This window comes from Vulpes vulpes, chromosome 11, assembly GCF_048418805.1.
Source record: "Vulpes vulpes isolate BD-2025 chromosome 11, VulVul3, whole genome shotgun sequence".
NCBI lineage: Eukaryota > Metazoa > Chordata > Mammalia > Carnivora > Canidae > Vulpes > Vulpes vulpes.
In genome coordinates, this window is record NC_132790.1 from 28,219,335 (window position 1) to 28,233,009 (window position 13,675).

Sequence of the window (13,675 nt, forward strand, 5' to 3'; positions counted from 1 at the left end):
TTTTTTTTTTTTTTTTAATTTTTATTTATTTATGATAGTCACAGAGATAGAGAGAGAGGCAGAGACACAGGCAGAGGGAGAAACAGGCTCCATGCACCGGGAGCCTGACATGGGATTCGATCCCGGGTCTCCAGGATCGCGCCCTGGGCCAAAGGCAGGCGCCAAACCGCTGCGCCACCCAGGGATCCCCTTTATGGTTTTTTCTAGAGCCAGTAGCTGTAGAATACAGCTATACAGTACTGTATACTTTCTATACAGTAGCTGTATAATAGTGCTTCTGAATTGGCTTTCTTACATTGAATTGTAATCCATATTTTGTAACTCTGTGGGAGAGAGGGCTGTTTCTGATTCTTTTTTTTGAGGTGAGGTTTTCCTTCTAGTCATTTTGCTCAGTGCAGAGTGGCCAAAAACAAGTTGTATTGGGAAAAGGAGAAAAAGAGAGAGAAGGAAAGAAAAGAGAAAAAGAAAAAAGAGAAAGAAGAAAAAAAGGGGAAAAAAGAGAAGAAAAAGAGAAAGAAAAAGAAAGAAAGGAGAAAAAAGGAAAAAAAAGGTGGGGTGGGGTGGGGGGAAGCAATCAGAAATCAAGAAGAAAGAAAGAAAAAAAAGCACAAAACAAAACAAAAACAAAAAAAACACAGGGGAGTATCTTCCGATTCTGTATACTTTAAGTCCCTTGACTTCCCTTGGAACTGGTCCGTCTGGCTGGTCTTCTGGGGGAGGGGCCTGCTGTGCTGATTCTCAGGTGTTAGCACTTGGGGGAGCTGCTCTGCCCCTGCCTGGTGCAGGGCTCAGTGGGGGTTGTTCGCCCCGTGAGGCCCCGGGAGGAAGCCACAGTGGCGGGGGCAGCTCTGGGAACCTGGAGTCAGCTCCTGCAGTAGCTCCGGGGCTCTCCGTCTGCAGGGCCTGGGGGCTCCGGGGCGGGGCCGCTGATCTGCTCAGTTCCAGGCAGGAGCGTCCTTGCTGTCCTGGGCCCTCCCGGCCTCTGCCTGTCCCGGGGGAGGCCGGATCCTGGGCTGTGTCCCGGTGCCCTGTGCTCTGGCGCCTGCGCTGTTGGATTCGCGCTCTCACCCCGCAGCCCCCTCCGCGGAGCCGCCGCCCGAGCCCCTCCGAGCTGTTCCCGGAGCCGCGCCGCCCCCTCCGCGCGGAGCTTCTTCCTCTGCCTGAGCCGCCGCCGCTGAGCTGCTCCCGGGAGCCGCGCAGCCCCCTCCGCGGAGCCGCAGCCCGAGCCCCTCCGAGCTGCTCCGGGTCCCGCCGTGCGCGCTGCAGCCCTTAGGGAGCTCGGCGCACTCTCCCGGGGCGCGGTTCCTCTGTTACTGTCCCAGGGAGCCCGAGGGCATCCCCGCCTTTCTGGGGATCCTGCTCCAGTTCCCCGGGAGGCCTTTCCTCGGGGAAGGTCGGTGCAGCCCCTGCTCCTCCGGGACCGGTCTCTCCTGTCCTGGGGACACTCGCCCCGGCCTCAGCCCGGCTCCTCGCGGGCCCCTCCCCCTTGGAGGCCTTTTGTTTCTTTATTTCTTTTTTCCCGTCTTCCTACCTTGATAGAAGCGGGAACTCTTCTCACTGTAGCATTCCAGCTGGTCTCTCTTTAAATCTCAGGCCGAATTCGTAGATTTTCAGGATGATTGGAAGGTTTTCTAGGTAATTTGTTGAGGACAGGTGACTCGGAGACCCTACTCTTCCGCCATCTTGCCCCTCCCCCAGAGCATTCTTTTTTTATGCTGATAACTTTACTTACTAAAACTCTACACTTTTATTCCCTTCCTTGTAAATTTTGATATCACAACTTACCTGTTTTTTTATTGCCTGTTCATTAATAAGTTACTGTAGTTTTTAAAAAGTATTTTATTTTAATTTCAGTACTGTTAACATTCAGTGTTATATTAGTTCCAGGTGTACAATGTAGACATTCATCAATTTTATACATTACTCAGTGCTCATTATGATAAGTGTACCCTTAATTCCTATACTCTATATAACTCATTCTTCCCCCAACCCCCACCTCCACTCTGGTAACCATTAATTTGTTCTCTGTAGTTAGAAATCTGTTTCTTGGGTTTGTCTGTCTCTCTCTTTTTTTTTTTTTTCCTTTGCTCATTTGTTTCTTAAATTCCATATATAAGTGAAATCATATGGTATTTGTCTTTCTCTGACTGGCTTATTTTGCTTAGCATTATACTGTGTAAATCCATCTGTGTTGTTGCAAATGGCAAGATTTCATTTTTTGTTATGGCTGAAAAATATTGTGTATATATATATATACTGCATTTTTATCCATTCATCTATGGATGGACACTCAGGCTGCTTCCGTAATTGGCTATTAATTATGCTGCAATAAACATAGGGTGCATATATCCCTTCAAATGAATGTTTTCATATTCTTTGAGTAGATACCCAGTAGTGCGATTATTGTATGGCAGGGTAGTTCTATTTTTAACTTTTTGAGGAACCTCCACTGTTTTCCACAGTGGCTACACCAGTTTGCCTTCCTGCCCACAGTGTACAAGAGTTCCTTTTCTCCATATCCTTGCCAATACCTGTTGTTTTTTGTGTTATTTTAGCCATTCTGACTGGTATGAGGTGATTCCCCATCATGGTTTTGATTTGCATTTCCCTGATGATAAGTGATGTTGAGCATCTTTTCATGTGTCTGTTGGCCATCTGCATGTCCTTTTTAGAGAAATATCTGTTCATATTTTCTGGCCATTTTTAATTAGATTATTTTATTTTTGGGGTAGTGTATCAGTTCTTTTTGTTTTTTGGACACTGCTCACTTCGGCAGCACATATACTAAAATTGTATTTTGGATACTAACTTTATTGGATATGTCATTTGTAGCTAATAGTTATTTTTAATGCTTTTGTCCTTTCATCTTTATAAGTTATAGAATTAAGTGATTAATATACCATCATATTACAGTATTAGAGTATTCAGACTTGAACCATATACTTACCTTCACCAGTATGTTGTATGTATGTTTTTATATATATTCATGTTAAGAATTAGCATTATTTCATTTCAGCTTGACAGTCTTTCTTTTTTTTTTTTAATTTTTAAATTTTTATTTATGGTAGTCACAGAGAGAGAGAGAGGGGCAGAGACACAGGCAGAGGGAGAAGCAGGCTCCATGCACCAGGAGCCCGACATGGGATTCGATCCCGGGTCTCCAGGATCGCGCCCTGGGCCAAAGGCAGGCGCCAAACCGCTGCGCCACCCAGGGATCCCTTGACAGTCTTTCTTGTTGCTATTTTGTTTTTAGAGACTGAGAGCGAGAGAGAGAGAGAGAGAGAGAGAGAGTGAGTGGGTGGGAAGGAGCAGAAGGAGAGAGAATCCCGAGGTTCCGTGCTCAGCAGGGAGCCCAACTCGAGGCTTGATCTCATAACCCTGAGATTATGACCTGAGCCGAAATCAAGAGTCGGATGCTTAACCGACCTTGATCCAGGTGCCCTGATCTTGTTTTTTAATGCAAGCGTTTATAGCTATACATTTCCCCTTAGTGCTGCTTTTGTTACATCCTGTGAATTTTGGGATGTGTTTATTTTATGTTGTGTGTATTTTTTATCTGTGTTAAAATAAATTCGTCCACTTTAATTCATCTATTTTCCCTTGTGATTTCTTCTTTGATCTGTTGGTTGTTTAAGAATATGGTATTTGGGATCCCTGGGTGGCGCAGCGGTTTGGCGCCTGCCTTTGGCCCAGGGCGCGATCCTGGAGACCTGGGATCGAATCCCACATCGGGCTCCCGGTGCATGGAGCCTGCTTCTCCGTCTGCCTGTGTCTCTGCCTCTCTCTCTCTCTGTGACTATCATAAATAAATAAAAATTAAAAAAAAAAGAATATGGTATTTATCAAAAAAGTATGGTACTGGCACAAAAATGGATACATTGATTGATGGAATAGAATAGAGAGCCCAGAAATAAACCCATACTTATATAGTCATTTAATCTCTAACAAAGGAGGTAAGAATATACAATGGGCAAAAGACAACCCCTTCATAAATGGTGCTGGGAAAACTGGATAGCTACATGTAAAAGAATGAAACTGGACCAGTTTCTTAAACCATACACAAAATGGATTAAAGACCTGAATTAAGACCTGAAATCATAAAACTCATAGAAGAAAACATAGGCAGTAATTACTTTGACATCCATCTTGAAATTACCATGGCAGACTTCCAGTTACCTTGAACTCAAGTCTCATAGCCATTCCAAGCTGCAAAGAGGTCTTGGAAATGTACTTTTCTTAGCTAAGTATCAATGTATTCAGGTTAAAAATTGGGGGTCTTTTATTAAAAAAAAGGGAGAATGATTGGGAAGGCAAATAGCTCCCCCAAAGAAAGGAAAGAATATGTCATTTAATTTCCACAGATTAGTGAATTTTTGTCTTTGTTTGGTTATTTCTAACTTAATTTTCTTGTGGTTGGGGGACATATTTTGTCTGTTATCTATCTTTTCAAGTTTATTGGAAACTTATAGCCTAATGTACAGTCTGTCCAAATGTTCCATGTATACTTGAGAATTATGTATATGCTAAATGGTAGAGTGTTCTGTACATGTCCATTAATTGATACTTATCTTGATATCAGCTCCTATGTTGAAAATCATTCATTTGGAATTTTGAATGTTTTGTGTTACTTTATTCTACCCGGAATCAATTTATAAAATAGTTTATCCATTTCTTTCCCCATTTTGCTGCCTATTTCTGCTTTGGGGTATTTATTGCTTCTTTGGTTTTCATGTTTGAGGTTTGTTTTTGTAAAGACAGGAACAAAAATCAGTTGAAGATTCACTGCTAGAAACAAGAAATTAAATATATTACCATAAATGAAATTTTAAAGAGACACGCAAAATACCCCACTTTGTTGCTGTTTTATTCCACAAACAAAAGTAGCACAATACTATATTTTATCCTGTCATTACTGTATCCATAGATTGCTCTCTCAGTCTCTATGGCTATCTTCTCCAATTCATTTTTTGCTGTATTTTTGAGGTTCTTTCTGAGATACTTGCCCTTTTCATCTTTAGAATTTCCTTTAGTGGATGTTCTGATTGAAAAATCTTAGTTTCTTTTTTTTTTTTTTGAAGATTTTATTTATTTATTCATGAGAGACACACAGAGAGAGGCAGAGACACAGGCAGAGGGAGAAGTAGGCTTCATGCAGGGAGCCCGATGTGGGACTTGATCCTGGGACTCCAGGATCACGCCCTGAGCCAGGCATCCAAAAAAAAATCTTAGTTTTACTTGTTATTTTAATTGAATTCTTCTATAAAATTTTTTTGAGTAGAGAATTATTTTCGTTTAGTACCTTATAAATATCTTTTCACCATGTTTCTTAGAAGTCACCAATTTAATTTTTATTAAGGGCCAAGTGTGTGTATTTTTATTTAAAGTGGTATTGACTAATATAATTATTTTCTTGTGTTTTTCCCCTATAGGGAATACAGTGAGTAACCTGATTATGATTATACCTCCAATTTTTGGTGCAATTCAGAGTGTTAGAGATGGACTGGAAAAGCGGTACATTGCTTCTTATTTAGCACTCACAGGTACGTACAACACTTCATCTAAAAATAATGTATAGTATTCACCTGGGTTATTTTTCTCATTCATACCTAAAATTGGTTCTTAATTTTATATTGTTTATTACACAACTGGAATATATTCTGAAACTTCTGACTTAAAATTCCAGTAAACTGAACTGCATGTTGAGTAGTTTTTTTTTTTAAATAGAATATTTCAAGCACATAGGAAAGAATAGAGATAATATAACAAACATACCCATGTATCTTTGTCACATATTAGTACTTTGCTATATTTGTTTCAGATTTTTTTCTTTTTTAAGGAAATATACTGTGGATAAAACTTAAGCTATATTTGTATTTCTGCCTGATTTTATTTCCCTCATCCTCCCAGAGTTAACCCCTAACTAGTTTGATTATCATTTTCTCACATGCTTTTGTATTTATACTGCATATATATATATATACTTAAAAGTATATATGATATGGTTTGCATATTTTCATACTTTTTATAAAGGATATTGTACTCTGTTTAACCTTTTGCAACTTACTCATATTCGTCTACTTGTCTGTGAGGCAGGGACTATGTCTTGGTTATCTTTGTGTCCCTATTGACTGGCAATTTAGGGGTCTTCAGTAAGTATTGGATGGATGGATAAATGAACTCTACCAGAGCATAAGACGGGAAACTCTCTGCCATGTTCTTGCATTATCATCGTAATGACAAAAACAACAAAGTTGATTCTAGTTTGTTTTTTATTTTTATTTTTTTAATTTTATTTATTTATTCATGAGAGACACAGGCAGAGGGAGAAGCAGGCTCCATGCAGGGAACCCAATGTGGGACTCCATCCCAGGACCCTAGGATCACGCCCCGGGCTGAAGGCAGGTGCTAAACCGCTGAGCCACCCAGGGATCTCGGACGGAGAGATTCTAATGCAGACTCCATACTTAGCACAGAGCGCAACATGGCGCTCACTCGATCTCTGGACTTTAAGATCATGACCCAAGCCTAAACCAAGAGTTGGAAGCTTACTTGACTGTGACACCTAGGTGCCCCTACTTCCTGGGATGTTTTAAGAATGTTTATAAAATATTGACAAATCACAATCAGTAATAACAATAAAATAAAAAGATTTAAGGAACTTTCTGGTTGCCCTAGGATAATGGTGGCCTCCTAAATTAGAATTTGTCCATTCCTTCTCCTGGAAAACTATATAGAGTAAGAAAGTAAATAATGCCACACTTATTTTTTTTTTAATTTTTATTTATTTATGATAGTCACAGAGAGAGAGAGAGAGAGAGAGAGAGAGAGGCAGAGACATAGGCAGAGGGAGAAGCAGGCTCCATGCACCGGGATCCTGACGTGGGATTCGATCCTGGGTCTCCAGGATCGCACCCTGGGCCAAAGGCAGGCGCTAAACCGCTGTGCCACCCAGGGATCCCAGTGCCACACTTATTTGATACTTTCAGCTTACCATGAGAAAAAGAATATGTGAACTTCAAATCATTTTTAAATAAGCAAAAAACACCAAATTTCAACAGAACTATCTTTGATGTTTTAGACTTGGGGAAGTTTGAAAAACTGCATCGAAGAGAGGAGAGGGATTGAGAGCCTAAGTCTGGAATATATAAATAAATAAAAATTCACCTTAAATGCAAAATTTCTGAAAGTAATCTAAGATTTGGTGGATCACAATACTGGCTAAAGGTATAAATTACTTAAAAGTATTTAAGACCTAAGGTGGCATTTTTGGAAAAGTACTTCTGGGAAAGAGAGAAATAGAAAGGAGTGGGACTAGGGTGCCTGCATGGCTGATTTGGTTAAGCATCTGACTCTTGATTTCTGCTCAGGTCATGATCTCAGGGTCATGGGATTTGATCTCTGTGTAGGGGTTCATGCTGAGTGTAGAGCTTGCTTGGGATTCTTTTTATCTCAAAAAAACAAAATTATTTTAAAGAAGAAAAGGGAGAGACCCTTTGGAGATATGTTAGTGAAGGGAAAGAAGGAAGCTAGAGGGAGGAATTAATATCGTATGGAAACAAAAAAACTCAAACATGTCAGACCCTTATCCTCCATTCCCCACCCTCCCAAGTAAGTAAGTATTCTTTGGAAAAGGGCGTTAAACCTCACTATTCTCACAGAAGGGGGCAGTCTTGAACTAGGAATTTTTTAAGCCCCCCGAAAATCTTTACGCTTTCCATAAATAGACCAAAAGAAGCAGTCTACATCCATATAAAATTACTGTAAAAAGAAAACAGAAAATTAGAATAAGATTTTTTGGCTCCTGGGCATCCTTCCCCTACAACTAGTTACAAAGCAGAAGGAAAGAGTAGCACAAAACTCCTAGCTGAATTAGGTACCCTCAAAGAAATGAATCAAAAATTTAAAAACAAATAACACCTCCTTCTCCCCAAAGAAATAAAATTAGAATTGATTAAATTTAGGAAAAATATTAAGGTTGAATTACAATGTGTTGACAGTTTAATCAGGGCTACTTGAGAAGGCAGAGAAATAAGCAAAAGAATGAAAATGAGATAAAAGGGTCAGAGAGAAAGTAATTGAAATGGAAGAGAGGCAGAGAAGATATCATAAACATATAATTGAAGTCCCTGGAGAAGAAAAACAAAACAGTGAAATAGAGCTTACGTTTAAAACTATAATCCAGGGTCGACTAGATGGCTCAGTGGTTGAGCACCTGCCTTTGGCTCAGGGCATGATCCTAGGTTCCAGGATCGACTCCTGCATTGAGCTCCCTCCATGGAGCCTGCTTCTCCCTCTGCCTGTGTCTCTGCCTCTCTCTCTTATGAATAAATAAATCTTTTTTTAAAAAACTATAATTCAATAAATTTTTTTAGAAATGAAAGAAGAAAAATGAATCTGTGTATTAAAAGGTCCATTTTTACCTCTTAAAACTGACTTGGAATGGTTTACTCTGAAACATAGCCTTGTAAAACCACTGGATTTTAAAAATGAAAAGAAAAGAAAATCCTTAAAGCTCTAGTAAAAAAGGCTGGGTTACAGGGACGCCTGGGTGGCTTAGCAGTTGAGCATCTGCCTTTGACTCAGGGCGTGATCCCGGAGTCCTGGGATCCAGTCCTGCATCAGGCTTCATGCAGGGAGCCTGCTTTCCCCCTCTGTCTTGTCTCTGCCTGTGTCTCTGTGTCTCTCATGAATAAATAAAAATCTTTGAAAAAAAAAAAAAGGCTGGGTTACTTGACTAGGGCAAATAAATTAGGCTGGCATTAGACATCATCAGCAAAACAAAAGCACCAATGAAACAGCATTTTTAGTGTTGGATTAAACATTAAAAATGGATTTCCTATTTCAGTCAAGTTTTTTTCAAATATCCGGGTTATAAGAAGACATTTTTAAACATGCAGGTACTCACTGACTATTATACATGTGACTCCTTCCTCATAAATCTGTGAGCACTGTACTAAGTTAGTGTCTACTAGCCACATTTCAAGTGCTCAATATTTATATGTGGCTCATGGCTACCCTGTTGGGCAATACAGATACAGAGCATATCCATCATCACAGAAGGTTCTGCTGACTACATTATACTAAGGAATGATGTTTATCCAAGTAAGAGAAAACTGGGAAAACTTTGGCAAAATGTCTGATGATGAGCCTTTAACATATTCAACTAAGGCTGCAACAAGTGGGATAGGGCTGAAGGATAATAGATGGACATTATATAGTCTAATAAGTAAAAAGAGTGAGGGTTTTTTTTTTTAAGATTTTATTTATTTGTTCATGAGAGACACACACAGAGAGAGAGAGGCAGAGACACAGGCAGAGGGAGAAGCAGGCTCTAGGCAGGAAGCCTGATGCGGGACTCAATCCTGGGATTCCAGGATCATGCCCTTGAGCCGAAGGCAGACGCTCAACCACTGAGCCACCCAGGAGTCCCAGAATGAGAAATTTTTTTAATGAGGGAAGGAAAGAGCAAAGTAGAATAAGTTCGTTGACTGTTGCCTATGTAATAATTTGAGTATTAAAGAATATGATTTAAGCATAACAAGTTGGATTATAAAGATCAAATAAGAAAACAAAGGGGGACTCAGGGAACTATAAAATTCATAAGAAATAAAGAAACCCCTGAAACAAAAAAACGCTTTCCTACCTATCAAAAGAAATTTTTTAAAGAGCAAAAAAGACTTACTACTTATAGAAATACTAAATATAAAATGATGTGTAACAATTATAGTAAGATGATAGAGTTGAGATTGAACTTATCATTTCAATTAATACAAATGAGCTTAATTGTCAAAATGAAAACATTTAAAAATTTGCTTACTAAACAAGACTAAACTTTATACAAAAGACACACCTAGGGATCCCTGGGTGGCGCAGCAGTTTGGCGCCTGCCTTTGGCCCAGGGCGCGATCCTGGAGACTCGGAATCGAATCCCACGTCAGGCTCCCGGTGCATGGAGCCTGCTTCTCCCTCTGCCTGTGTCTCTGCCTCTCTCTCTCTCTCTCTCACTGTGTGCCTATCATAAATTAAAAAAAAAAAAAAAAAAAAAAAGACCTAAAACAAAATGATTCAGAAAATTTGGAAATCATAAGAAGATAAGGCTAGTGATCTCGATATCATATAAAGTAGAATTCTTATTAAAAAGCATTAAATGTGAAAAAGAAAGACTTTAAAATTCTAGAAGCCATGATTCAGAATGAAAATACAACAGTTATATCAATGATATCGAGACCAAAAGAACTGTGGAACAGATCAACAGAACCAGGAGTTGGTTCTTTGAAAGAATTAATAAGATAGATAAACCATTAGCCAACCTTATTAAAAAGAAGAGAGAGAAGACTCAAATTAATAAAATCATGAATGAGAAAGGAGAGATCACTACCAACACCAAGGAAATACAAACGATTTTAAAAACATATTATGAACAGCTGTACGCCAATAAGTTAGGAAATCTAGAAGAAATGGACGCATTCCTGGAAAGCCACAAACTACCAAAACTGGAGCAGGAAGAAATAGAAAACCTGAACAGGCCAATAACCAGGGAGGAAATTGAAGCAGTCATCAAAAACCTCCCAAGACACAAGATGTATACAATGGAATATTACTCAGCCATTAGAAACGACAAATACCCACCATTTGCTTCAACGTGGATGGAACTGGAGGGTATTATGCTGAGTGAAATAAGTCAATCGGAGAAGGACAAACAGTGTATGTTCTCATTCATTTGGGGAATATGAATAATAGTGAAAGGGAATACAAAGGAAGGGAGAAGAAATGTTGGGAAATATCAGGAAGGGAGACAGAACATAAAGACTCCTAACTCGGGGAAACGAACTAGGGGTGGTGGAAGGGGAGGAGGGCGGGTGTTGGAGGGGAATGGGTGACGGGCACTGAGGTGGACACTTGACGGGATGAGCACTGGGTGTTTTTTTGTATGTTGGTAAATTGAACACCAATAAAAATTAATTAAAAAAAAAAAAAAAAGAAAATACAACAGTTATAAATATCTCTGCACCAAATAATACAAATACCATTTTTATATAGCAGAAACTATAAAAGATACAGGGAGAAATAGAACTATAATGATAGAAGATTATAATATGCCACACTCAGTACAAAACAGGTGAAGTGAACAACAAAAATCAACAATATCTAAGACCTAAAACATAACTAATAAAGTTGACATGAATTTATGCTGAATTTCATACCCTTATGGAACATATGCCCTCTTCTCAAGTGTGCATAAAATGTTCATAAGAACAAGAGTGGAACATTAAGTGGAAATAATAAAATAATATATCATCACAGTGCATCCATGCTAAAAATTAACCATTCTTTTCAAACGTTCTTTTCAAAAATTTTAAATCTATTAATTCTAAATGAAAGGGAAAATGTAAAGTGAAATTATAAAATCCTTAAAATAGAATTGTAACAAAAATTTTGCATATTGTAATCTGTGGGATTTATTTAAAGCAGCCATCAGAGGACAATCCATAGGTTTAAAAACTTAATAATAAAACAAACAAACAAACAAACAAAACTTAATAAAATATAAGGCAAAGTGAAATATTAGTTAAGATCTCAAAAGGCAAGAAAAGAGGACCACAAAGTAAATCAGATGAAAGTCCAAGGGAGGAAATTATAAAGACAGAAGCAGAAACTAACAAGATAAAGGACAGAAAAACATAGTTCTAATTAATGCATCACCACCCCCCCCTTTTTTAAAGAAAAAGTAGGCAACTAGCTAACTTAAGAAAAAAGGAGCAAGCATAAACAGACATAAGAAATGACAGGGACACCTGGGTGGCTCAGCGTTTTAGCCTCTGCCTTTGGCTAGGGGATGATCCTGCGGTCTTGGGATGAGTCCCATATCGGGCTCCCTGCATGGAGCCTGCTTCTCCCTCTGCCTGTGTTTCTGCCTCGCTGTGTGTCTCTCATGAATAAATGGATAAAATCTTAAAAAAAAAAAAAAATGACAAAGGGAAATACCCATCGAAACAAAGGAATTAAATTTTAAAACCTCTTTTGGCCTGTTTGTTGTATGTGTGAAACAATACTGTTCAACAGCAAACTAGAATTTTAATTTGCTGAGTTCTTTAAAAAAATTAAAATAAAAGCTCTGTAACTAAATTTAGAATTGGATAATTTACTAAGAAAATAGTTTAGCAAAATCGACCCCAGAAAAGATAGAAAGCTTTGAATAGACCATTGTTTATATGAAAATAGAGTAAGTTATCAAGGTACTCCATAAAATAATACCAGACACCCAGATAGTTTCTCTGAGTTCTACTAAAACTTCAAAGACGAGATAGTCCCAGTGTTAACATAAATTTTTTCGAAGCATGCATAATGATGAAAATTTCCATATTCATTTTATGAAGAAAACAACATTGTTATGTAAACCTGTTAAAGTGCCATAAAAAAAAGGAAAATTAAGGGCTAATATGAATATCAATGCAGATATCATAAATTACCAAACAAAAAGGAGAGAACTACTGATGCATGAAACAAAAAAGAGGAACCTCAAATATTATGCCAAGTGAAAGAAACTAAAAGACACAAAAGAAAACAGATTATGTGATTCTATTTGAATGAAATTTCTGGAGAAGGCAAAATTATGGAGATAAGAAGGAAATCATTAGTTACGTGGGGTTTGGGTGGGACTGGATGTTGATTACAGGTGGGCATAAGAACAGATGGAATTACCACAAAACTGGATTGTGATATTGCACAACTTTTTAAATTTACTAAAATTCATAAAATCATGCATTGAGTAAATTTAATGGTATATCTCAATTCTTGATTAAAAACTTAAAACCAGTGGTCACAGAAAATGGAGGAATGTGCACAATATGTGAGAGGGAGGATGTTGAGTGTTTATGTCTCAGGGGTGGGGCTGAAGGAAGAAAAGCAATGGAGGAGGTTAAAGATACAGAAGACTTGAAATTAGCAATATATGTATAGGCACTGTATCTCTTTCTGGTGAGGTATAGCTACTTTTCCCATTGTACCTGATATTTAGGATCCAGGCAGCCACTCCTAATTGTTGAAGATTGCTTGTCACCTTGAATTTGAGGATTTTTCTCTTTAGGGATCGATGTCTTATTAAGTGAATTCATTTGCATATTAATGACCAAAAGTCATTTTTTTTATGTTTATACAGATATGATGGTTTGAGTAACTATTCCACATATTGTGGTAATCTGCTGTCTTCTGATATTCCTGTGAATATATGGAGGTACATATTTTCTAAATTATTTTTTCCTGTAACCTTTTTCCAACTGAAGAAGGTTTAGGGGTAATTAAGGGAGATAAAAAAATAGAGCACAGTAGAGGCATCATAATGAAATTTTCGGGCCTCTTGCATCAGTATCTCTTCATGGAAAGCATCCTTATGAAATTTACTCTCTGAAGGTCAGAGAAAGCCCTTGAGCTCAATATTTTTTTAAAAATTTCTTGCAATTACACCACTAATATAGATTAATAAGTCCTTATTTGATTCCTTGGAACCAGAAGTATTTCTAAATTCAGATTGCTTTTTTAATTTTTTAGAAAATTAATAGATTATATGTACTACAATATATCTACTAAGCCCACCAAGACTCCATAGGTAGCACTCCATAGGTGAACTATTCATCTTGCCGCTTAACACGAATATTTACACTAACTGGGGTAAATA

General features: G+C 38.3%; 1 protein-coding gene across 10 annotated transcripts in view; it reads left to right on the plus strand.

Moving 5' to 3' along the window:
- Window positions 1–13,675, plus strand: part of ACER3 (alkaline ceramidase 3) — a 162,359-nt gene that overhangs the window by 35,274 nt on the left and 113,410 nt on the right. For 7 of the 10 annotated variants that reach the window (XR_011995139.1, XR_011995140.1, XM_072725974.1 and 4 more), the window contains exon 2: window positions 5,430–5,540. Coding sequence is in view for 4 of the 10 variants with exons in the window: in XM_072725968.1 (XP_072582069.1) it covers window positions 5,430–5,540 (111 nt within the window). In the remaining 6 variants the exon portion in view is untranslated. Of the gene's footprint in view, window positions 1–5,429; window positions 5,541–13,159; window positions 13,235–13,675 lie in introns of those variants that run through there. The other 3 variants (XM_072725973.1, XM_072725970.1, XM_072725971.1) reach the window with 2 other exon arrangements.